Below are 26,936 nucleotides of genomic sequence, written 5' to 3' on the forward strand. Positions count from 1 at the left end.
GTAGCTAGATAACATTAGAGACAACGCCTTGTGTATTAAACAAAGGTGAATAGATGACTGGGCCATTTTGTTTAATGCTTGTTAAGATTGAAAGAGGAGCTTGAGCTAACAGGGTCTGATAGCTAACGCTAGCTCACTTTAGCCAGCTGCTCATGCAATCGGTAATGCTAGCAGAATGAATGGATGTAAACTTTATTTAACATATTGCATAATGGGTACAATACAATACGGTTCAATACAAACAATTGTTAAGGGAATGCAGACTGTTGTAGCTTGGACTGGGGTCCTTATAACAATAACTTGACAACACATGGTAGCTGCAGCTATTTGGGACAGCTCTTGTCACCGGAAGGGCACGCAGATGGTATCTACTGCGCATGGGCGTTGAGCAACAACGGCTCCGTGCAGATTAAACAACACGTTGTTGGCGAGGACAGCAAACGTATTCAAACGAGCACAAAAACAGTGTGTGTAACAAGGGCCTCAGTACATCCTTAGGCCATGGTTAGACTAGGTGTTTTTGTTTTGTTGCTGAATGAATACGTTTGCTGTCCCAGTTAAATAGAAATGCCGTTTTGGCAGGAAAACGCGTTGCCCTACTGACAACGCTGAAAAGGTGTTTTCGTTTTGGATACTCGCCAAAACTCGCCGACAACGTGTCATGTAATCTGCACGGAGCCGTTGTTGCTCAACGCCCATGCGCAGTAGATACCGACATCTGCGTGCCCTCACCAACGTCCGGTTACGACAGAGCTGTCCCAAATAGCTGCAGCTACCATGTGTTGTCAAGTTATTGTTATAAGGACCCCAGTCCAAGCTACAACAGTCTGCACATTCCCTTAACAATTGTTTGTATTGAGCCGTATTGTATTGTACCCATTCTGCAATCTGTTAAATAAAGTTTACATCCATTCATTCTGCTAGCATTAACGATTGCATGAGCAGCTGGCTAACGTGAGCTAACGTTAGCTACCAGACCCTGTTAGCTCAGAGCTCCTCTTTCAATCTTAACAAGCATTAAACAAAATGGCCCAGTCATCTATTCACCTTTGTTTAATACATGAGGCGTTGTCTAATGTTATCTAGCTACTGATAGCTCCTGATATCATCAGTTGGTGCTGGCTGGCTAACGTGAGCCAACGTTAGCTGCTAGCCACAATGCTATACTGTTATAATGGCATATGCCTATCGCGTTAGCATGTAAGCTAACAAAATTGGCGCCGATGAGACTAAACTCCGCTCTTGGTGGTCAATTGTGTTGATGTTAGTTTTGTTTCATCAACAAATGAGGCAGAACACAGTGACACTTGAGTGCATGCTTACCAACTGTTAGTCTGCAACACTACTATCACCGACATCTAAGAAGGGAGATCCCCCCTTGAATGGCCCTTCTAAGGTTTCTCTCCTCCACACTGCATGTGGAGCATTTTTCCCTATTGTAGGTTTTAGTGAGTTTTTCCTTACCTTCGCGTGGGGTATGTCTGGGAGTGCTTGCATTCTTTCATTTATTTGCATTTATTTTAAATTAGTTGGACCTTATGGTGTTCTTGTTCTGTTCTTGACTTATTGTTATGTTTTCTTCTTGACTTGTTTAAAGAAGACATGTACGGCCCATGGGGACATTAACGTGTGTTGTTGGGCCTTATAAATAAATTTGATTTTGATTTGATTTGATCCGTTTTGTTTATTGCAATTTTATTGCACTTTCTTTGCTGAAAAATATATGCTACATTGGCTAAAATGGCTCACGGAGGCATTTAAAGATGGTGGCTTGTTGATTTTTTTTGCAGGAAGTGTATTGGCACATTCAAGTTCTGATTGGTTGAAAATTGCCTTCATGTTCGCCACCTACAGCCACCTACTGCTTTGGCATTGTACTACATCACTGTGCTCAGGAGGCAAAACGAAAGTGCTCAGGTCGCAAAACAAATGTCTAACTCGCCTGCCACTACGTTGCGCCCTGGAAAGCGAAACGAACGAAATGAAACGAAAACACCCTGTGTGTAACCGACGCTTTACTCAAGGTAAATTCCTCAACACAGTCAAAATAGTAAACTACCGCATCTTTACCGTTCATTGGCATCTCATCGATCTGGGTGGAGTAGTACTGCTCAATGTCTCGAAGGATGCGGATGTCGTCGTTCTTTACAAAGTTGATGGCTACACCCTTGCGTCCGTAGCGACCAGATCGGCCGATCCTGAAAAGCGGGGGAAGGGGTGAGATGTTGGAAGGAGGTTACAAAGACCAAAAAAATACAAAAAAACAAAACAAAAAAAGCAAAGACCATCTTCATGATATTTCCTTGTTGGCTGGTTACCGGTATTAGAAATGGACTTTTATGACTTTGATGTAGTGAAAACGTGCCACAATTAGATGTGAAACTGAAATCAAGTTCAGAAGAGTCAAATTAATATTTTATTAATATTTATCATTACAGAATTAAAGTAACTAAAATGACATCTGTTTGGAACGACTAAATATGTTTGCATACAACTATAACCATGTATCATCACACACCAAGTGAAAAAAATATATATACCCAAGTATATTTTCTGAAAGTATACTTTAAATGTTAGTATGCTTTCTGCATACAAATAAAGTACAAACCACTGAAGTTGTACTTGGTGTGTTAAAAGTTGTACTTAGGATGTGCTTAAATATATTGCCTACCAAAATAGTACACTTTTAATGGGTTTAAGTGTACTTACATTACACTTACAGCACATTAACAACCATCATACTAAACATTCTGCGTTGAATTAGTACATAAAAGCACATACTTTCAACACACATAATATAATAGAAATATAATATGTGTGGAAAATGTGGATGTCATAGCAACATGGTGGGGGTACAGGTATGGGCAGGGTAATAGACAATAAATATGAGAAAAATAAATGGTGTAAACAATATAATTAACTCTGAATATAGAAACATGAGTGAAATAAACAGTGTGAACAATATAATTAACTCTGAATATTGAAACATGAGAAATAAACAATGTAAACAATATAATTAACTCTGAATATAGAAACATGAGAAATAAACAGTGTAAACAATATAATTAACTCTGAATATAGAAACATGAGTGAAATAAACAGTTAATTATATTGTTTACACTGTTTATTTCACTCATGTTTCTATATTCAGTGTAAACAATATAATTAACTCTGAATATTGAAACATGAGAAATAAACAGTGTAAGCAATATAATTAACTCTGAATAGAGAAACATGAGAAATAAACAGTGTAAACAATATAATTAAGTCTGAATATAGAAACATGAGAAATAAACAGTGTAAACAATATAATTAACTCTGAATAGAGAAACATGAGTAAAATAAACAGTGTAAACAATATAATTAACTCTGTTTATTTCTCACATGTTTCCATATTCAGTGTAACCATTGTTTCAGTGTAAAAATCACCTGTGGATGTACAGCTCTCTGTTGTTGGGTAGGTCGTAGTTGATGATGAGGGAGACCTGAGGGACGTCCAGACCCCTGGCCCACACATCTGTGGAGATCAGCACTCGACTGCAGACACACAAGTAAATACATCAGGTCTAGGGATGTACAGCCTCTTCGTTCGGCCGCTACCGGTTCAGAGCACGGATGAGGAATGTTTTCCCAGATCCGAGTACTCTCATGAATCACTCCAGTGATTGTTTAGGGCAGGGGTCAGCAACCTTTACTATGAAAAGAGCCACTTTTCCCCCCTCCCACAAAATGCTCAGGGAGCCACACAACCTATTTACCCTTAAAATGAAGATAACACAGTGTATAACGTTTTATATATATACCCAAGCATACCCCACATTTAGCATAAAACGCCTAACAATTGCATACCCAAAGTAATTTGCGATTTATTATACTTTATACTTATAGCACACAGTTTTATTATTATTTATTATTATAAAGCAACAAAAAGAAATGTCTTTACTTTTTATTGCTGTTTTTACCTGTTATAACAAAGGAAAACCTCAAACTCTTATGAAGAGGGGAAAAATACTGGCTGTGTAGACCTATTTTTAAATAAAACACAGAAGAGGAGACAAAACACTGGTGTCTTTAGACCGACTTTGAAATAAAACCCTGAACCATTCAGGTATATTTGAGTCCTTCCCTTATTTGTGGAACATTTATAAAATAAAAAGTAGTCCACTTTGAAAAAAAGACTACCATGTGTAGACCTACTTTGAAATAAAACACAGAAAAGGAGAAAAAACACTGGCATCTGTAGACCTACTTTGAAATAAAACCCTGAACTATGCAGCTCTATTTGAGTCCTTCCCTTATTTGTGGAAAATCTATAAAATAAAAAGTAAATTTTTCGTTGTTCGCAAAGTTTGCACCACATATCAGGCATACAGGTAAGCCTGCATCGTTAGTCGTGAAAGCAAATTAATCTGTCCACGCTGAATTAAACCCTCTATTTTCCTCAGACTTTCCTTTTTCTGGATTTATCCATGGTTAGCTTACTGGGGGGTCGGAAACTCAAGATTAGCCACTTGCAGACGGCAGGGAGGCGTCTATTCTTTCCCCAATACATTTCCAGTTCCGCGTTCGCGTTCTGCGATCTGATTGGCCACGGACGTTTCTGGTACGATCTGATTGGCCACAGACGTTTCTGGTCATGTGACATGTGCGCCCAATCGCGTGACGCGCCCATTTCCGCCCCGAACAGCAGCAAACTACCTAACGTGTAGTTTATCACTGGTTAAGCTTAGGCGACTCTTTCGAAGTTGGTTACGGTTAGAGTTTGGAATCAGGGCTGGCATTCTATCGCCCTGCTCTAAGACAAACTCTAACCGTAACCAACTTCGAAAGAGTGCCTAAGCTTAACCGGCGAAAGAACTTGCCGTCACACGATTGGCGCAACCAGAAACGTCAGTGGCCAATCAGATCGCAGAACTGGAAATGTATTGGGGAAAGAATTCAGGCGGCAGGGAGAGGCGCGGGGTGTGACGTACTGTATATTTTAGTCGATGAAATATTTTTTCATTTCAGTGTCACAGTATGACATCGATCTCCCAAAAAAAAATATATATATATATATATATTTAAAAAAAGAAAATTGGGGCCAGGGAGCCGCAGCTGATTGGCTAAAGAGCCGCATGCGGCTCCGGAGCCGCAGGTTGCCGACCCCTGGTTTAGGGAAATACATTTTTAGAATGCATCTTAAAGCGCACAGCAGCAGCAATGATATATTGCACAGTCACACACACGCTACCGATTTTATTATGTCTCACTCCGCGGACACAACAATGCACAGCAATATATCCGATGCTTAACAGGTTCAGCGCCAGAGGTCGCTGTGGGCGTATGTGCCAGCGCTTTGTTCAATGGGGATAAATGCCGGTGTTTGCAGTGCTAAAACTATATTAAATATTATAGCTATGGATCTAATAACAGTCGATTGTCATTGAGTTTCTTCCGGTCAAGATGCAAAAAACTGATAATTTTTTCATCAATACATTTGAGTGAATATGAGTATAGTTTTAGAGTGATTCTGTGTAATCCCAGGAAACGCTGCCAAACAGCGTTTTTACTGCATTTCATTATAAATCGTGCCATTCCTCGCCTGGATCAATAATCAATCTGAAATCAACGCTAGATTATCTGTATTATGTTTCATCATGCATGCATGGGGGTGGGGGGGGTAGTTTTTTTATGCTTCGATCGCCACCAACGGAATACGCTACACAGTACATTACAGACACACGCTACCTTACCTTGTCTATGATGTACTGCAAAAAGAATCCAATTATCTGATCGCCATTCCAAATACTGATCGTGTTTCCAACGTAATCCAGCATTGAACATAAACGGGGGGGCGGGGACCCTCGTCGATGCATCAGTTATAACCGCTTGTCTTGCCCGAGTATTTAGACCCGGCCCGCACGTCGCAGCTCGGCTTAGACAACAAGCCGCATCGTTTCAAATGGAGTGCAATAGCGGCCGCAAGGCGTCAGGCGGCGGAATTGGACGTTTGCGATCTCCGACCCATTCCCAAATGATAACATCAGGCTGGATGGATGAATTATGAAGGGATATAGCTAATAAAAGAAATAACGATGAAAACCCGACTTTTCTCGGGTTTGGCGCCCAACGTTCGGCGAGTTAACCCGACTTATGTGTTAACCCGTCCAATGTGTTAACCCTTTAATCGCCAAGGACGACTTTAGACGTCATTGCTCGCCATGCTTAATCTGCCAATGACGTCGTACAGCGTCTTTGAGATCAATATTTCAAAAATCTGTCATGGCAATCATATTTCACCCACAGAGACTTGACAGGTGCTGTAGAGCTCCTCTCAACTCTCCAAAGGTGCAAGACCGCCATCTGGTGGCCGATCGGCGAGGTGCCAAAACCGGAAGTGAGCAGGGCCGCTTGATACACTGGATAGCGATCCGTTGCCAATAACTCCATAAACAACATGATTTGGACGTATATAGTATTATACAACCTGGAACTGGACCAACAAGATCGACATCCCATAATAACGAACTTTCTGCTCCACGCTGATCGCCCAACGCTATGAGGAAGCTGCGGTGAGTTTCAACGTGTTTGATTATTATTATACATATAAACTGCTCTGATCAACATATCACTCATACTACATAAATGATTTAACGTCGGCCACGGACTTATATTTAATATATATATATTTAATATAGTTATAGCACTGCAAACACCGGCATTTATCCCCATTGAACAAAGCGCTGGCGCACAACGGCCATACGCCCATAGCGACCTCTGGCGCTGAACCTGTTAAGGTTGAATGGACCATGGGTCCACTTCCAGACATCGGATGATTGTGGGTTCGGGTATCGGAGCGTTTTTCTAAAGTTTTGAGAGTATGGATTTGTGCGTGAATGTGGACTCTGGAACACGTTGTTTGGGTAACGTATGAGATGAACGTATGAGGGTCCGGATATCTTTTCTTAGAACACGGGACGCTCGTATGGATAATTGTCGGAGTTATGAATGCCGGGAGTGTATGCCGTTCCAGTTCGACTGATTGTGTGTGCGTATTGGCTTCGGTGATTCGGTACAGGGGTTTAACGGCTTCAGCTGGGTTTTGATTATCAGTTAATCAATGCAGATTCAATTTTGTGCGTCTGTATGTGTACTGTCGTGAGTTTGTGAGTCACGTTGGTCTCATTTCAGCCTCCGTTATTTGTTCTGTATGTCGTTTCATATCTGCGTGTCTCGTATGTGCGCGCTGTGCAGTTTGTTTACGTTGGTAACACGGGTCGCTAAGGAATTTAGGTTGGAGGTTGAAGAAAGTGCAAATTTAGGTTGAAAGAACGGCCCCAATGTCAAAACATTTCAATATAAGCGTCTTGCATCATTCTTAACACTTTCAGAGCCCAAGCTTAATCTTGATTTACCGGTTGAATGCCAACCATCCACTTCAATGTTAGCGTTAATACCGCCTAATCTATGTTTTTAATTATGGCTGTGTCTAATCTGCCCGTCGCTTATCAATGACTCGTTTTCCAGTCAACATTGTCGAAGCGGATTGTTTTTTTATCGGTTCATTTTCGTTTTATAGCATTTTGAAAAGCCCTAGTTTTCAAGGAAAATAAAAAGATTCCATGATAAACGCCCTGTACTGGAATATTCTAGAATACACAAAAACGTTGTAATTTTTCGGCCTATTTATGAATCGTTTTCAAATAAACGCTAGATTATCGGTAAGTGTACGTATGCACGCTGGGGCCGCAAGCTGAAAAACGATTCTCTGATTTCCTCAAAGCGATCGCGTACAGACAGACACATCACACATAGGGCAAACGCTGAGATCTCAGCGAATAAAACTCTGATTATCCCAAGACTGGTAAAATAGATTCCTTACCTCAGATGTTCTCCAAAAAGATCATTCCAATTCCTGGTCGCCATTCCAAAAATCGATCACTACTGTCTACTATCGATTGGCTACTGTGAATATATATTCCAGGCTGATTCCCGTCCCGCGATGACTTCCATGTTGAGCAGACTGCTTGCCACAGCTCAGGGAGCCAGCTGGCCCCGCCTCTACATATCACTGATCCCAGGTCAGTCTAAGCGACTGATGTGCAGTTTTCAGGGATAGACGATAGGGGGCGCTTTTTTCCATTCTGAGCTGCTGGAGGAGCTGGTGTACCAACGGGAGACTTGGTTGATGAAATATGAATTCAGATCGCTAATAAAAAAGTTAAACGATAATTGTCGTCGTGGGCATTCAGGGGGGGGGGCTTGAAAGTGTTAAGAATGATGGTATCCTCATTGGTATCTTAAGTTATGTTGTGGATGTAAATGAATTAACGTGTGCTTGCTTATGTAGAAACAATGCAAGATAACGAGACCTTTTCATTATAACGTCTTGCAAATATCAGGGATGTGATTTCGCCTTAACACATTGAGAGCCACGCCCTTATGACCAAATTAGGCCGTTCCGTGCCAGCGCTTTAGTCAATGGGAGGACAGGGACATTTGCTAACGCTTAAACTATATCTTAAATTATGACTTGCTTGCAGTCAACATGTACGAGCCATTCCAAATATTGATCGCGCTTATTGATCCAACATTATAGTCCAAAACACATAATTGACCCTTCTCCCAGCCTCGCCAGTGAATGTGGTAACACGCTACTGCTTGCGCCAGAAGGGAAACCCCGGACCAGAGTTTTTTTCTGATGCAGTCCCATCCAATCCAATCCAATGATGTGCAATACCATCCGGGAGACGATAGGCGGCGGTATTTGCCCTTTTCTAGCTCAGACCCATTCCCAATGATAACGTCAGGCTGGATGGATGAAAAATGAATGGATATCGCTAATAAAAGAAATAACGATTAAAACCCGAGTTTTCTCGGGTCTTGGCACGCAACGCATGGCGAGTTAACCCGACTAGGTCGGTTGGTGTGCCTGCGCAGTAGAATCAGGAAGCGACGAGGGCGGCGTGTCCCTCCCACGCACCCTTCTCTCTCTCTCTAACCTCCAGGTATCTCTCTCACCTACAGGTCTCTCTCTCTCTCTAACCTCCAGGTATCTCTCTCTCTCGCTATCCTCCAGGTATCTCTCTCTAACCTCCAGGTATCTCTCTCTCTCGCTATCCTCCAGGTATCTCTCTCATTGTCTGCTGGTGTTATTTCAATTCTCATATTTTGTTGGTGGATCTTGTATGCTTTCAGGTGTTTTGGGTGTTTAACATGCATTTGCAGTGCCTTCTTCCCACTTGAGCCATAGTTTATAGTTTGCAAGTAACCTTGCCTGGTTGGTAAGTTTTTTTTACAAAAACATTTCAGTGTTAATGTGTTTCCGGCTTCTACCTCGACTGTCTCTTGCAGCCCCCCCCCCCCCCCATCAATGGTCTTGACTTCAGGGCTATTAAATGGTACTTTGACCATGGTTCATTAGTTATGCTATGAGGGAGGAAAAATAGAAAATTCAAGTTTTAGTATTAATTAATTAATTAATGATTCATCTAGTGTGGGTGATATGATCATCAGAGCAGTTTATATCGAACACGTTAAAAAATAACGCTGAATCTTACCCCAGTCTCCTCGGGCCGTTGGGCGATGAGCGTGGAGCAGAAATATTCCTATTATGGGATGTAGAAATATGCAATCCATCTCCAGGTTGTATAATAGTATATACGTCCAAATCATGTTGTTTATCGAGTTATTGGTAACGGATTGCTATCCATTGCGTCTAGCTCGAGTCCTGGGACTATTAGCGAGTGATCGGACCAAATTGGAATGAGCACCCATAGATATATATAGAACACTAGATAGCTGGGGAGCTCCCGTAGCTCACCGCATATCTCTGCGTTATTTCTGCGTCGGGGAAAACCGTGCTCGTCACGGATCTGGGGGACACGAGTTCGATTCCCGGACCCGCCGTCATTTCTCAGAATGTCTTCCCCTGCTCTACATCCCATTTCAACCTGTTTCTGTCGGTCATGCTTGACCAGAAAAGAGCGAGAGTTCCAGTGGCACCCTCAGAAACCACTCGAGTTAGGTTGAAGCGGCGAGTACTCGAGTAATCCATTACTCACACCCATCCCTAATTGGTAAATGGCTGCATTTATATAGCAGCTTTTATCCAAAGCGCTTTTAAAATCTTTGTTCCTCACATTTGACCCATTCACTCACACATTCACACACCGACGGCGGAGGCAACCATGCAAGGTGCCAACTTGCTCATTGGGAGCAGTTAGGGGTTAAGTGTCTTGCTCAAGGACACTTCGACACGCTGCCCGGGAGGAGCGGGAGGAACCTCTGCTCTACCTACTGTCGCCCCAGAGTATCTACTACTAATTCAGAGTATCTTCTGATTTGGAGCGCTAATCCGAGTGTCTGTTCCATCTGTACATGAATTGCAGTTAATCGACAAGAGAGTGAATCGACCCTGTGGTTGGGTCAGTACCTCGCCCCGGAACGGAACTCCTTCATGATGGACTCCCTCTCTTTCTGGGGCATGTCCCCGTGCATGGAGGACACAGTGAAGTTGGCCTCCCGCATCTTCTCCGTCAGCCAGTCCACCTGCAGACACAAGCACATTAAAACCCCATCAAGTATGTTTTTTAGGGCGTGACATTCTGTTTGGTTGGGCGCATTAACTCAAGTGCCTTACAGTATCTTGGGAGGAACATTTTCAGTATGGCAGGCAGGAATGGAACCCCTAAAACCCTGGCAGCGTTAGTGCCATGCTCTACCCATCGAGCTACACAGGAAATGGAACCCCTAACCCTGGCAGTGTTAGTGCCATGCTATCTATCAAGCTACACAGGCAGGGCACGAAATTAACTTTTTGACTCACCGGCCAGTGGCGGGTAGATGGGAAGAATCTACCCGCCAAGCATATTTCTTACCTGCCAACTTTTTTTTTTATTAAAAAAAATTATTATTATTTTATATAATTTTTTTTTAAATAAAATATATATATTATATAATCATACTTGTAGTTGTATTATCTGCGAGACATCGCCACCTCGCTGTCTGCAAACAGCTCCACTGTCTGTGTGTATACTCGAGTGGCCTACAGCTCCAGCAAGGATTCTCCGACGCTGCAGCTGGTCCCTAAACTCTACATTAAGCATGAAAGGATTCTCCTGCGCTGCAGCTGGACCCTATTCAGCAGCCCTCATGCGATGTAAGCCAGGGGCTCGAATACGCATGTTGTAGGACATTGATGTCAGGAGCTATCTGTAGCTACTGCTGGATGGCGTTGGGACAACGCCTCTGAACTATTTAGTTTACTGGGACATTTCGTAGTGACTAGTGAGCTAACATGGGCTAACATGAGCTACCTAGCCAACGGAGGTATTATGCACTGGACACTTGCTGGAGCAGTTGTTGATGTCGGGAGCCATCAGTAGCTAGCCGGCTGGATAACGTTACACAATGCCTCATGTATTAAACTAAAAGTGAATAGTTGACAGGGTCATTTTGTAACAGTAGCTAACATTAGCTCACGGAGGTCCCTCTGACTAGACTAATGTCAGTCACGGTGACTGTCCGAGGCAATAGCCTCCGTTTACATGCAGCAGCATACAGAAACAGGTGCGGGAGGGGTAGGAGCAGCAATGCGCTGCGTGTCTGTGCTGAGACAGCGAGTGAGAACTCCGCTCAGAATTGGATCATGATTTTCGGTTTTCACATGACTATTTGATTGCCCGCCACACGGCGGGCAGACCTCTCAGTGGGAGTCGCCAAACATAAAAACTGATCGCCAATGGCGCTTGGCGGGCTCTAGTTTCGCCCCCTGTACACAGGAATGGAACCTATCATTTCATTTAAATTATCTTAGACAGTTTAGCAGACAAGTCTCCCGCACTCATGTAAACAAGAGCCTCGCAGTCGGCTAGTCATGCGACGTGAGCTAACGTTGGCTACCTACCGAGCTAAAGTTACTGTTTAAACTAAATGACCCAGTGACTACATGAGGCATTGTCTAACGTTATCTAGCTGGCTAGCTACTGATAGCTGCTGATAAACAAATGCTCCAGCAATAGTCGAGTGCATGATAAGTTACCTCCGTTGACTCTGTAGCTCACGTTAGCTCTAAACTAAATAGTTCACTGAGGCGTTGTCTTAACGTTATCTAGCTGGCTAGCAGTAGCTACAGATAGCTCCTGATATCAATGTCTTATAACATTGATTCGATGCGTATTCGAGCTGAGGGCTTGCTGAATGTGATTTATACCAATACTAGGGTCCAGCTGCAACGCCGGAGATTCCTGGCCGTAGCTGGAGGCTACTCGAGTACACACAGACAGTGGAGCTGTTTGCAGATAGCGAGCATTTTGACTTGTTGCGTGGTGGCGATGTCTCGCAGATAATACAAGTCTAATTATATAATATATATTTTATAAAAAAATATATATATATATAAAATAATTTTTATTTATTTTTTTATCAAAAACGATCGGTATCGGATCGGTATCGGCCGATATGGCTCAAGACGATCGGTATCGGTGGCAAAAAACGTGATCGGGGCATCCCTACTTTCAGGTGTACAATATGCACCGATTTTCTGATGAACCGAAACCTAAAAGGTGACTGGACTGTGCTGTGCTGATGGGAGCAGAGAGGAGGCAGTGTCTGTGCTGATAGGAGCAGAGAGGAGGCGGGGTCTGTGCTGATAGGAGCAGAGAGGAGGAGGGTTGACGGACCTTCCTCTTGGTGTTGCAGAAGATGACTGCCTGCGTGATGGTCAGGGTGTCGTACAAGTCACACAGCGTGTCAAACTTCCACTCCTCCCGCTCCACGGCCACAAAGAACTGCTTGATGCCCTCCAGGGTCAACTCATCACTAAGGGGATAGAAGAGAGAGGGAACAGCCTCAGTCACAACACTGCCATGTTTAACGGGGCGGGAAAACCAGGAGTACCGCATTGACTCATGTTCTGGCTGCAAAGCAGCTCTACTATAAAAAAATAATTTTAAAATTGTCGATTTAAGTACATTTTATGAAAGTATACTTTTTATGTATTCAGAAAGTATACTAAAGTTGTGTTAAATTGAGACCACTCAAGTTGTACTTAAATATATTGAAATTATACTTTTGATGTACTTCACTAAAGTTGTTACTTACATCATATTATTAACTATCATACTAAACATGTGCTCTGAATTAGTACACGAACTAAAAGTATATTGCAAGTATACTCTCAGAAAAGTACATATGGGTCGAAATATACTTTTAACATGATTAATATACAAACGATATACTGTTAGTATGGATGAATATACTTCAGCATGGATCAATATAGACATTTCTGATTTGGGAAATAATTACTGTCATCCGTCAAGACGGCAACAACATAATTTCCAATCTGATCTACTGTCACCACTCAAGCAATGCCAGAACACTGCCCCCTGCTGGCTGTGTACCAAACTTGATGAGATAAGGCTTGAGCTCTACGTAGAGTTTTGATTATAAAAGGATTGTTGGCTTTTGAAAATGCTTTATTTCTCTGAAGTCAATAGTGCTCCACAGCACTCAATCTCCTAACATTAGCCACAATCATTTTACTACACAACATAGAAACCCCCAGTTTGTATAATATATGTACATTTAACACTTTCGATGCCGGCCGTGTTTTCCTTTTTACCCCCTTGAATGCCGCCACCCACTTCAATGTTAGCGTTAAAAATGCATAATCTATGTTTTAAATTATGGCTATGCGTCTAATCTGCCCGTCGCTTATCAATGACTTGTTTGCAGTCAACATTGTCGAAACGTTTTTTTTTTTTTAACACTTTGGCTGCCAGGAAACGTGTTTAGACGTCATTGCCGGCCATGCTCAAGTTGCCGGAGGACGCTTTACAGCGTCCTTATATCAATATTTCAAAAATCTGCAATCGGATTCATATGTCCCCTCCGCTGGCCTGAGATCCACCAGGAGGACCCACTGAGCTCTCTGGCGGTTCAGGAGCGCCATCTGGTGGCCGATCGGCGCAATCGCTTAACAGGAAGCGGCATAGAGGTTGTACTGGACGTCCGTATTACTTCCGGGCACTCGCTATAGGTCCCGGCATTCTAGCTCGTCACAATACACAGTGATCGATTGCCAATAACTCGATAAACAACATGATTTGGACGTATATACCATTATACAAGCTGGAGATGGACCGGGTAAATCTACATCCCATAATGATAAGATTTCTACTCTACGATGATCGCCCAACGGCGCGCGGAGACTGGGGTGAGTTTTAGCGTGTAACGTTACCGTCTTCGATACTAACTGCTATTATCAACATTTTACCCACATTAGATGATTGGTATAACGCTGCCCACGGAATTATAAACGCCCCCTAGCCCATCCAGTCAACATCAGATAACGTGTAGTAACTTCTAGAAGTACGTCTAGTTGGAATTTTTTATATCGCGCTGATTGCCATAAAACTGTATTGCATCATCAATATAATGCATTTGGGGCTATAGATCACGTTCTGGAGAAAGCTGCAGAAAGAGATGAAAACATACTTATACATTAGACCATACTTTACTATGAATATGTGAATGAAAAAGTTTAACGTTGCTACACAATGAACAATACATATAGGACTTTGAATGGGCCCTAATAATGGCAATGTAGCAATAGAATTTAAAAAGTTATAGCCATGCAAAGAAGGGATACTTCTCCATAGACAAATAGAGCCGGCAACCTATGGTATATCATGAATTTAACCCAAGGCAACCAAAGTGTTAATAATCGGTTCATATCCTTTTTATAGCATTTCGAAAAGCTATCGTTCTCTCGAAAATTTCCGGAAAATAGAAAGATTCCCTCATAAACGGCATTTATTGGAATATTGTCGAATACACTAGACACGTTGTCATTTGTCTGCCTATTTATGAATCGTTTTCAAATAAACGCTAGATTATCGATAGTACATGTGTACTTATGCACACTAGAGAAGCGGGCTGAAAAATCTATTCTCTCATTTCCTCAACATCACACACAGACACACATACGGGACACGCTGTTATCTCAGTGAATACAGCTCTGATTATCCTAAAACTGGTAACAGACTCCAGATCGCCATTCCAAATATCGATCGCGTTTATTGATTGATTATTGGCTGCTGTAAATATATATTCCACGCTGCTTTCCAACTCGCGATCACTTCCCTCATCATCAGATCCCTCGCCAGCATAATGGCGCCAGTTGGCTCCCCCCACACAGAGCCACCAGTCTAATCGAATGGCCTGCAGTTACACAGGGATAGACGATAGGGGGGCGGTATTTTCCCATCTGAGCTCCTAGAGGGGCTGCTGTACCAACGGGAGACGGTCGGTTGATGAAATATGAATCGAGATCGCTAATATAAAAAAAACGACAATTCGCGTCGTCGGCACTCAACGGGGGGCATGATAAGACGACATAACACGTCGCTGGCACTCAAAGTGTTAAGATATGATGGTTTTAATTCCACTTCCTGTTTTGCACTAAGTTCTTGTTTACCTCTATATTTACATTCACTCATACATTCACTTTTTTTTAGCTACCGTCTACATTGTACAGAGTCCTGTATACTGTCCATATGTTACTTTATGTTTATAGTGTACTATATGTTACTTTAATGTTTATATTAGATCTTGTTTTTTATATACACCGTGGGAAGGGGGAAACGCTATTTAATTTCTCTGTATGTCTTGCACATTACGAGAGGCGACAATAAAGCTGTGTACAGCCGCATATTGCGCAACGGGAGACCTATCAATATCCTAATTGGCCACATCGAGGTGGAGCACGCACCAGGGTTTCCGTTAGAAAAAATTGTTGCCGGCCTCAGTGTCAGGTAGATTTCAATCTACCGGTCAAATGAGAGAAATTCCGGTCAGAGTTTATTGAACTTAAAAACAATTGATAGGCAAAAGAATGACAACAAAACAAAAGAATGACATCATCAAGGCATGTAGATTTATAATATTTTTACTTAAAACTAGGCTACTTTTGCGTATAAAGTAATTATATTCCAAATAAAATAAGTCCCGAGACTCCGTGCTGCTGCCGACTTTAAATCAAATAGGTGTCTGTGGGCAGTCGCCCGACATTAAAAACAGCAGTCTGTTATAATCACATTTTTATGAGCTAACGAATTCCGTTATATTGGACATTTGTATTAATTATATCAAGCGAAGAACTGAGAAATTTGGCAGAGAGAGACGGCAACATTATCGTGGGTTTGCGTGATGACTCTCTCTCTCTCCACCTCCCAATGACTTATTTGCGAGAGTATGTCGATGCAGAGCAGCAGATTCAGCAGTTATTGGCTCTTTTCTGGCTCTATCTGGGGACCGCACAGCAGCGCCCCCCACCCAACATTGGAGTACTGCACTGTGCTGCTGCTGCTCCGGCTCTGCAGCTTCACAAAAGTTCGCACACCCAGCACTAAGCTCTCGCTGACAACGTCGTTGTCATTATTAGAAGCAACGATGAAACAAATGTAATGATTGTTTCGTTCATCGCATAGGCTATTTAATTTTAGCCTATTTTAATACAATTCAAATAATCAAATTGTGCTTAGACTCAGGGAATTATTTTAACCGGACATTAAGACCGGAGAGATTAAATATGTCGGACTTCAACAGATTTTGCCGGTCAAATACCGGTAATTACCGGCTAACGGTAACGCTGGCACGCACATGCAAAAGGTACAGCAATGTTATTATATAATAACTCCAGTTTAAGCAGAAATAAGACAAGCAACACATTTAAATAGTTAGGCTATTCAAATAGATTCAATAAGCATATAGGACCCTAACTATGGAATCTGTTATTATTACGTTTTATTTTTTTCAATATAATTTTCAGTTTTAACACTTTGACTGCCGGGAACCGTCTTTAGACGTCTTTGCTGGCCATGCTAAAGTTGCCGGAGGACGTGTTACGTCGTCCTTATATCAATATTTCAAAAATCTGCGATCGGATTCATACGTCCCCTCCGCTGGCCTGAGATCCACCAGCAGGACCCACTGAGCTCTCTGGCGGTTCAGGAGCGCCATCTGGTGGCCGATCGGCGCAATCGCCAAACAGGATGTTGCATAGAGGTTGTCCTAGACGTCCGTAGTACTTCCGGGCGCTCGCTATAGGTCATGGGACTCTGGCTCGTCACGCTACACGGTGATCGATTGGCAATAACTCGATAAACAACATGATTTGGACGTATATACCATTATACAAGCTGGAGATGGACCGGGTAAAAATATATCCCATAATGATAAGATTTCTACTCTACGATGATCGCCCAACGGCGCGCGGAGACTGGGGTGAGTTTCAGCGTGTAACGTTACCGTCTTCGATACTAACTGCTATTATCAACATTTGACCCACATTAGATGATTGGTATAACGCTGCCCACGGAATTATAAACGCCCCCTCGCCCATCCGGTCAACATCAGATGACGTGTAGTAACTTCTAGAAGTACGTCTAGTTGGAATTTTTTATATCGCGCTGATTGCCATCAAACTGTATTTCATCATCAATATAATGCATTTGGGGCTATATATCACGTTTTGGAGAAAGCTGCAGAAAGAGATGAAAACATACTTATACATTAGACCATACTTTACTATGAATATGTGAATGAAAAAGTTTAACGTTGCTACACAATGAACAATACATATAGGACTTTGAATGGGCCCTAATAATGGCAATGTAGCAATAGAATTTAAAAAGTTATAGCCCTGCAAAGAAGGGGACTTTCTCCATAGACAAATAGCGCTGGCAATCTATGGTATATCATGAATTTAACCTTAGGCAGCCAAAGTGTTAATGTTGAGTAATAATAATAATGACTAATACACATACAACCTGGATTTAGGCTACTGGAGCTGAGCTGAATGTGTTAAAATAGACATAAAAAAGTGAAGGATTGGACTTTGCTAACTGTAATGCAATGTTATTTTTTCATATGAGTCTATGCTGCCACAAAAAGAGCATTTGCTGCTCTCGAGGGATCAGTGTGGGAACTGGCTTGAGAAAATTGCATTTATTTCACCTTTATTTACCCAGGCAAGCAAGTAAGAACAAATTCTGATTTTATTTATTGTCAAAAGTATGCATAATGTTGTGTTAATTCCATGACAAGATATATGTAATGTTAATTACCTGAAATTATTCAGTTTTGGGGGGGGGGGAACCCTGCATATATCGGTATCTGTTGATATCGGTATCGGAAATTAAGAGTTGGACAATATCGGTGTATCGGTAAAAAAGCCAATATCGAGCATCCCTACTTAAAATGTATTATTGCAGCGGCAAGAGGCGCGACGAAAATGTTCGGGTGCACCTAAATTACCGTAATTTTCGGACTATAAAGGGGTCCCCACACGGCGAGCGATTTTAGCCAGGCGACCGATTTTTTTAGCGAGCCGACAGACAGAATTGTATCGCCTTCATTGTTATGAATGAGAGAACCCACACGGCAGGAGATTCTGAAGCAACGGTCGCGCAGCTATTTCTGTCGCCTCGCTCAAAATCGCCTCGATCCTATTTTTGGAGGCGACGGCAGGCAGGACAATGAGGAAATAACGACTTCTACAGTAGTTCTACTGGTGTATCATTTGTACACCATTAATGTATCATTCAATACATTCATTGATCAATAACCTCCGTATTATTACCATGCTACTTATGTTCATTATTATTAATGGGAACAATTTAAATAAATAACGTTAGTTTGAGAAGCTGTAGTGGCCGCTTGTCATTAACTAATAAATGAACAATGCGCCACGATGCATCTACTAGTGTTTTTATACTCGGGTAACAAAAGAAGTTGTGGATGTTGACAGAGTTTAATGTCCAGGCTGCAGCTGATGTAGTTTGTAAGGTTTATTGTCCAAAGAAAATTAAGGTTGAGAACAAAACAGTTTGCGTCTTCCGTGAAAAATACACTCTCTCAGCAGCTGCATAACAATACTTGTCCAATCGTTGGTAATGAACGTATCGTAGCGATCAGGCATGCAGTAATGTCAGGAAGAATGAGGAGAGGTTGTATTCGTATATGGTGGTTTAATTCCAGCTCAATATGGGTTTTACAGGTTAATATTCCCTCGTAACGCGCAACACAGCTACCTGCTAGTGCTAGTGAAGAGCTGCTAATATGCTCACTTCACAACAACATGACGTCCGGTCCCGGCGGTCCGTCCTCCTATATCTCCCGGGGGGAAACAAGTAACCACACCCCCAGCTAGACAGAGCGACGGTCGCCTCTGGTGTGGGGGGATAAGCGATTGTCGTTGAGCAACAGGCGATCGCATCGCCAGGCGACGTCTGTCGCCCGCCGTGTGCAGACCACTTAAGCCGCGCCTTTTCCCCCCATTTTTCGACCCTGCGGCTTATATAACGGTGCGGCTAATCTATGGATTTTTACAGCTAATGGCCACTAGGGGACCTCCTAAATCTATGGATTTTACAGGTTACAGTCCACCACCTTTAACTCTCTCGCCCTTCTCTCACAGGCACACAGCTGCTGCAAGTTAATAAATGGGAGCTTCCTCAAACAGCCATCTCTTTCCCGACAATCCCCTCTGTGCACGAACCCTTACATATGGTAATTAAACATTAAAACACCTGCGGCTTATAGTCCAGTGAGGCTTATATATGTACACATCATTCAATTAAGCTGCTGCGGCTTATAATTAGGGATGCACGATAATTATCGGGCCGATATCAGCAATTATGACGTCATCCCGATAAACTCGATAACGTTATTAATAGCTCCGATAATTTAATATATTTTTTGGTAAAAAAAAATGCCGTGTGGGTGAATTGGAATGAAGTGCGTTTGTTTTGACTAAAGGCTCCTCCCGTTTTGTCAGTACTGTGCTACGACTGACAGCGTGTGGTTTAGGAACAGGGCGTTTTACACAAATCCAGCGCTCCCTTACTTGGCTGTGACGTAGCCACGCAAGTTAACAACAAAGATGGCCGCGTCGGTACTCGGAGTTTCAGAGTAAAAAGATCGCTTGCTATTTGTAATAAATGCAATGCAGACGTTCCAGAAGGAGGGAAAAGAGCAACAACTTGCAATACATCCAGCCCGACGGGTGATCTGCGGCATCACCACCGCCACGACGGACAGACAGACCGGCGCATGCAGTTCAGCGTCGCGGAGATCCAGCAGCTTGTCGATGTGATAATAGCCTCAGCAAGCTAACGTTAGCTGGCTCCAGCAGCTTGTCGATCTGCTGGAGCCAGCTAACGTTAGGTTGCTGAGGCTATTAGCACATCGACAAGCTGCTGGATCTCCCGAATGCTAACGTTAGCTTAACTGGTTGCTGGCTAACTAATGAAGCTACTCGTCCCGGGAGATAACGGCGTTGCCTGGCTGGTTGTTGGCTAACTAATGTAGCTACTCGTCCCGTGAGATAACGGCGCTGCCTGGCTGGTTGCCCTTCTGTCAAACTTCTTTAATTTAGCAAACGATGCTAATGATGGTGATGCCGCAGGTGACCCGTTGTTGTGGTGGTGATGTGTCCACTCAAAGCCTCTTTATCAAGGCTCCGCTTTGAAAAAAGAAGAACAAAAAGCTTCGAGCGTCTTAGGTTGGATGCACCACAAGCTGTTGACGGATTGTGAATTTTCATTTGGAAAAATAAATATGGTCACTTTATCAGTCAAAACTGTTGTCTGGCTTTTGTTTCTGTTGTCTGGTTAGGTCACATTTAAGTTGGTGTTAAGTTATTGTCCTGGGAAGTCTTTTTATGTATTATTATTGTATTGTGATATGTTTTGTTTCATGTTAAAAAAAAAAATTTACATTAAAAATGTTTTATAATACAATAAATATCGGTTATCGATATCGGTTATCGGCTTGAGGAGCATACATTTATCGGTATCGGTATCGGTGTCAAAAAAGCAATATCGTGCATCCCTACTTATAATCAGGTGCGGCTTATAGTGCGAAAAGTTCGGTATGTGCTGGTGCACCTAAATGAAAAAGTTAGGCACACTGGTGCAGCCAATGTAAAAAGTTAGTCTGGAGCCCTGTTATGTACACTACTATATAGGGGTGTAAAGGTACACGTAACCGTACCGAACCGTTTCAGTGTGTACCGTACCGTACCGAACGGCTGTGTAACGAACTAATACAACAGTATGTTAACCATTAACAACCGCCAACCGGGGGCTGTTTTTTTCACAATCTAATATAATTATTATTAAAAAAAAAATTTACAAGTCTATTATTAATTTCAATATAGAATATTCGTTGACAGCCCTACAAGTACAATTAGTTACTGCACACTACATCACCCCTGAGTGGAACATGGAAAGCCAAACTTTCCCCACTGTACCGAAAACACGCAACGAACCGTGACTTCAAAATCGAGGTACGTACCGTACCGTGGTGTTTGTGTAGTGTACAGTTACACCCCTACCAGGAGGGGCGGGGGTGCCATTGGCGGGGTGGGCGGGCCTTTCATGTGAAAGGCGAAAGCAATTAGGCTCTCTCCGAATTTAATTTCTTTATCTAAAAACTAGGGCTTTCAGTTTATTGCGTTAATTAGATTAATTACACAGCAAATTATCGCGTTATGAAAATTAACTACAAAAAATTTAAAATAATAATTTTAATAATATTTATTTTTGTATCTCATTCATTCCATACGAATGTAGAATACACATTTACAGACTTTTTTTTAATATGGTCCATTTGCATGTTCTTGGTATCTGATTCTAGGGACATCTATGAATCTCAGGGAATGTATTCCCAGTGTCAGAAATACTGTGGGCTAGATCCACAAAGAATGGATTGCACGGTGCGAGTTGCACAGTTACTTACAATTCATTATGAATTGAAAATGGGGGACCCTGATGTAAACAAGACAAAAGTCTTTCTCTGGTCTGCATCCCCTTAACAATTGTGTGTATTGAGCCGTACTGTATTGTACCCATTCTGCAATCTGTTAATAACATTTTCATTCAATCAATCTGCACGGTGATTGATTGAATGAAAATTTTATTTTGAGTAAATTATAATGAACCAAATGAGAACATCAATACATTTTTTTTATCTTTGACTGTGAATAACACTATGCTCAAATTGACCAGACCTGAAAAATCTAAGCAAATTAATAGATGGAAGATGATTAAACAGAAGGTTTTGTAGATACAGTACTGAATTCTGCCATCCGGACACATGCAATTTGAAATATGATTATAGAATATAGAATATCAGGCATTAAATGGTTATGCGATTAAAATGCGATTAATTACAAATCCTGTAATTAATTAGATACATTTTTTTAATCACCTGATAGCACTACTAAAAACCTAACTATTGAGTCAGATAGCGATTTATTATGAAAGTATACAGGGCAATTACAATTCCAATAACTTTCCAGCACTTTATACACAATTCAAGCACATTTCAAACCTTGAAAACACCACATTGAAATACAAGCATTTAAGGATTTCCAGCACCCGTACGAACCCTGATAGTGGTTGGTATTTAGAGAGCAGGGTGGCAGATGGCCGATAAACATTTATTTTTCATCTGATAAAATACAAGAATTTTATAAAAACAAATGAATACTAAATGAACATTTCTCTCAAAACACAGAAAAAAATAAGATTAGAAAATGTAAAACATTTGCATTGTCAGTGTTTCTTTAGTAGATTTGCACTATCTATATAATTTAAAATCAACAAATGTAACAAACAAATTCTTGCTTGGCCACGTAGGTGCGGCCATTAGCCAATGATCTTATAATGGAAGATATCGGCCTGATTGACACAGGACGCTACGGCCATAGAAACACCTTTCGTGTGTACTGTACTGACCATTTGACGAGGATGTGGAGGGGAGCGTGAGTACTGACCGTTTGACCAGGATGCGGAGGGGAGCGTGAGTAATGACCGTTTGACCAGGATGCGGAGGGGAGCATGTGTACTGACCGCGTGTAGTCTTTTAACAACAAACTTGCAGTTCCGCGTTCTGCGATCTGATTGGCCACTGACATACTCTACGCCCAAACAGCGTGTTACGCTAGTTCTGCCTCTACTAACAGCCTGCAGCCTGCTCGCTAGTTCTGCCTCTAACCTCTAACAGCCTATCCAATTCATATCAATCGAAATAACGTATTGTTTTCATCTCTCTATATTAACACATCCACCGCCAATCCTGTTGTACAGCGTGTTTGCCGGCCATGCAAATTCTGCCAAACCACGCTGTGCAGCGATATTGAGATCATATTTCATTTTTTCGCCATGGCATTCATAATCCCGCCACCCAGCCTCTGGTGATACAGTGGGACCCTGCACAATAGTGCAACGCCTCAATACCGCCGCCTGGTGGATGATCGGGCGAGTTACAACCGGAAGTGGCCATCGGTGCATCTGGGAAATCCGTCCGGCAGTCACATATCGTTGCGGGCCTACTGACAAACACTGGCGTGCATATGGATCGGTGCCATAACTCAATAATCGATATGATTTGGGCGTTTATTGCGCCATACAAACCGGAAATGGATCTAGTAGATCAAATAAGTGGGATCTTTTTCCTCCAGTCTCATCGGCGAACGGTAAGAGGACAGTAACGTTACTTTCAGCTTGATTGTTTATTCTTTTCACTGCAAACCGATCAGATCAATATATCACCCATACTACATAAAGCATTTACTGACGATCACGGAATTATAAACGACCCCCCCCCCTTTCATCCGTGCATGATGAATCATAACGTATACGATCATGTACAGTTGAATTTTCTAATATAGCGTGTATCGGCAATAAACGGCAGTTGATAATCTATATATGCGTTTATGCCTATAACTCACGTTCTATGAATTACTGCAGAAAACTATAAAAACACAATTTATGAATGAAAAAGTATAACGTTCCTACATCCTGAACGATAGATAATCGATGTTGAATGGGCCATAGTAATGTCAATTTAGCAATACAATTTAAAAGGTTATAGCCCTGCAAAGAAGGTGAACATCTCCATAGGCTTAGAATGGTGGCAGTGAGCCTACATTGATGGATAGAAGCGTGGCAGGGAATGTGTTAACGTGATTCCATCAACACAACATGAATGTTCAAAACACGACAAGACAGTTTGCATCACTTCCCACGGTTCTCGGCACTTACCGGTAGTGCGGTAGTTGTTGCCACGGTATTGGGTCTTTGGGTGAATACTTCATTGGCGGGGAAGAAGAACACTGATAGCGTGTGTGGACCGTCCCGCGAGCCCCAGGCCACCGCACCCACGAGCCCCAGACCACCGTCCCGCGAGCCGCCCCAGGCCACCACCACGCGAGCCCCAGGCCACCGCCCCGCGAGACTTGTTTCCCGTGTGCCTAAAATTCAACCTGGTCTCGTCCCGTGGGGCTCACAGGGCGGTGGTCTGGGGCTCGCGGGGCGGTCCACACACCGCTATCAGTGTTCTTCTTCCCCGCCAATGAAGTATTCACCCAAAGACCCAATACCGTGGCAACAACTACTGCACTACTGGTAGAATAAGTGCCGAGAACCGTGGGTAGTGATGCAAACTGTCTTGTCGTGTTTTGAACATTTATGTTGCGTTGATGGAATCACGTTAATATAGAGAGATGAAAACAATACGACAATACGTTATTTCGATTGATATGAATTGGATAGGCTGTTAGAGGTTAGAGGCAGAACTAGTGAGCAGGCTGCAGGCTGTTAGTAGAGGCAGAACTAGCGTAACACGCTGTTTGGGCGTAGGGAGAGCGTACGTCAGCGGCCAATCAGATCGCAGAACGCGAACGGGGAACTGCAAGTTTGTTGGTAAAAGACTACACGCATACTGACCATTTGACCAGGATGTGGAGGGGAGCGTGTGTACTGACCGTTTGACCAGGATGCGGAGGGGAGCGTGTGTACTGACCATTTGACCAGGATGCGGAGGGGAGTGTGTGTACTGACCGGTTGACCAGGATGCGGAGGGGAGCATGTGTACTGACCTTTTGACCAGGATGCGAAGGGGAGCGTGTGTACTAACCGTTTGACCAGGATGCGGATGGGGTCAGTCATGAACTTGTTAGTCATCTCCAGGATCTCGTGGGGCAGGGTGGCGCTGATCAAGCACACCTGGGTGGCGGGGGGCAGGTATCGGTACACGTCGTAGATCTGTTCCTTAAACCCTGCAGGCAAACAGGACAGTCAAGTCAGTGCAGGAGCCACACACTAGCACAGCTTTCTCCATCGCTCATATGGTAGGATCTGGGGCTGCTAAATTATGGCAGAAACCATAATCACGATTACTCATTGATTTGAGAACATCGCCGATTTGTTTTACCTTTCTTCTCGACCTAAGGCTGCCTTTCAATCATCTTCATCAAGTTACCAAAGACGTTTCAAAATAACGGGAGAAGTGAGCCTCCCTCTCAACTGAAACTACTGTTTGGGCTTGAGGGGAGGGGCGGAGCACACCACTGCAAAGGAAGGGTGCACTGCATTTACAACACAAAAAAATAGGACCAACGCGGCATGTGGCACAATACTGGTTCGATTATCTTGTTTTCATGATTGTGAGAAGCAGAAATCATAATTGAAATTGAAACTGGATGAATTGTCCAGCAGCCCTAGTAGAATCCTGTCAACACGGAGCAGCAAAGTGGTGATGACATTGTGTGTGTGTGTGTGTAGTATTCTGGCCAACAGTTACTATGCATCCATTTACAAGAATAGGCTGAGGAGAATCAGCTTTTTTTTTTTTTTTGGTATCGAAATGGTATTGAAGTATCGATACTTTTCAAGGTATCGTATCGAAGTCGAAATTCCAGTATCGTGACAACAATACTACCATGTGCCAAGGAGAACGTCGCGGTAGCCAACGCCGAAGGTACGAGACTAGCGTTAACATGACGGCTATTGAGAAGGCTAGTGGTACAGCTAGCGAGGCTTCACCAAGGCCACAGGACTGTGGTAAGAACCGGCAGACTAGGCATAATCCAAAAACAAACGGCCCCAGAACTGTTGGAAAGAAAAATGCTAACCTCACACAGAAAACAGACTGCATACTGATTGGAGATTCCACAACAAGGTATGTGGAAATGGCAAACACAGAAAATATATGTCTAGACAACACATCTGTGAAAGAGCTGGCCAAAATACTTCCAACACTCATCAGACCGGGCATAACAAAAATTGTCATTCACTCTGGATCGTTTGACATCCTGCGAAAGGAGACGGGCACAGAGACATTGAAAGAGGATTTCACACGTTTAATGGACACACTAGACAAACATCAGTCTGTGTTAAGGCTGTCAAATATATCGCGTTAATATCGCGTTAACTCCCGATTCTATTAATGCCACTAATTTTTTTAGCTCAAGATTAACCAAAATTTTTTTTTTTTTTTTTTTTTTACTAGACTTCACTCCGGTGTATTATTGATGCTCTCATTGATACTATGTTTGTTTCTGAAGTGTGTGTGTGTGTGTGTGTGTGTGTGTGTGTGTGTGTGTGTGTGTGTGTGTGTGTGTGTGTGTGTGTGTGTGTGTGTGTGTGAGATATAGAGAGAGAGGGGGGTGAGAGATGAGGAAGGGGCAAAAGAGAAAAAGAGCTGGGAGAGTGTGTGTGTGAGGGAGAGAGGGGGGTGTGTGATTAATCAGCCCTTGTGTGTGTGAATGTAACAAGTTCCTAACGTTTTCTTTCCCCTATTATTTCATGCACACTTTATTCATTGTTTTAAATTATTATTTTGTGCATCACTCTGTTTTGAATTTGATGCAAATTTGCAATGCATGAGGGTCATCCTTTTGTGTTAAATGGCTGCACAAAGCAAGCATTTGTTGACTCGCATGTTGATAAGAGTATTAAAACTTGGAACTTGAAAAAGATCTGTTAAGGTATAAAAATAAAAATACAAATAAAAATGCGATTAATTTGCGATTAATCGCGAGTTAACTATGGACAATCATGCGATTAATCGAGTTAAATATTTTAATCGTTTGACAGCAC

At 42.5% G+C, this 26,936-nt stretch overlaps 1 protein-coding gene across 1 annotated transcript in view; it reads right to left on the reverse strand.

Annotated features, from left to right (window-relative positions):
• eif4a3 (eukaryotic translation initiation factor 4A3) overlaps window positions 1-26,936 on the reverse strand; it is an 84,540-nt gene that overhangs the window by 11,886 nt on the left and 45,718 nt on the right. The window contains exons 7-11 of the mRNA XM_084318942.1: window positions 24,973-25,114; window positions 12,666-12,804; window positions 10,418-10,533; window positions 3,430-3,537; window positions 2,071-2,198 (exon numbers count right to left, since the gene is read on the reverse strand). Of these exons, the coding sequence (XP_084175068.1) occupies window positions 2,071-2,198; window positions 3,430-3,537; window positions 10,418-10,533; window positions 12,666-12,804; window positions 24,973-25,114 (633 nt within the window). The remainder of the gene's footprint in view (window positions 1-2,070; window positions 2,199-3,429; window positions 3,538-10,417; window positions 10,534-12,665; window positions 12,805-24,972; window positions 25,115-26,936) is intronic.

This window comes from Notolepis coatsorum, assembly GCF_963971535.1.
Source record: "Notolepis coatsorum genome assembly, chromosome: 7".
NCBI classification, from domain to species: domain Eukaryota; kingdom Metazoa; phylum Chordata; class Actinopteri; order Aulopiformes; family Paralepididae; genus Notolepis; species Notolepis coatsorum.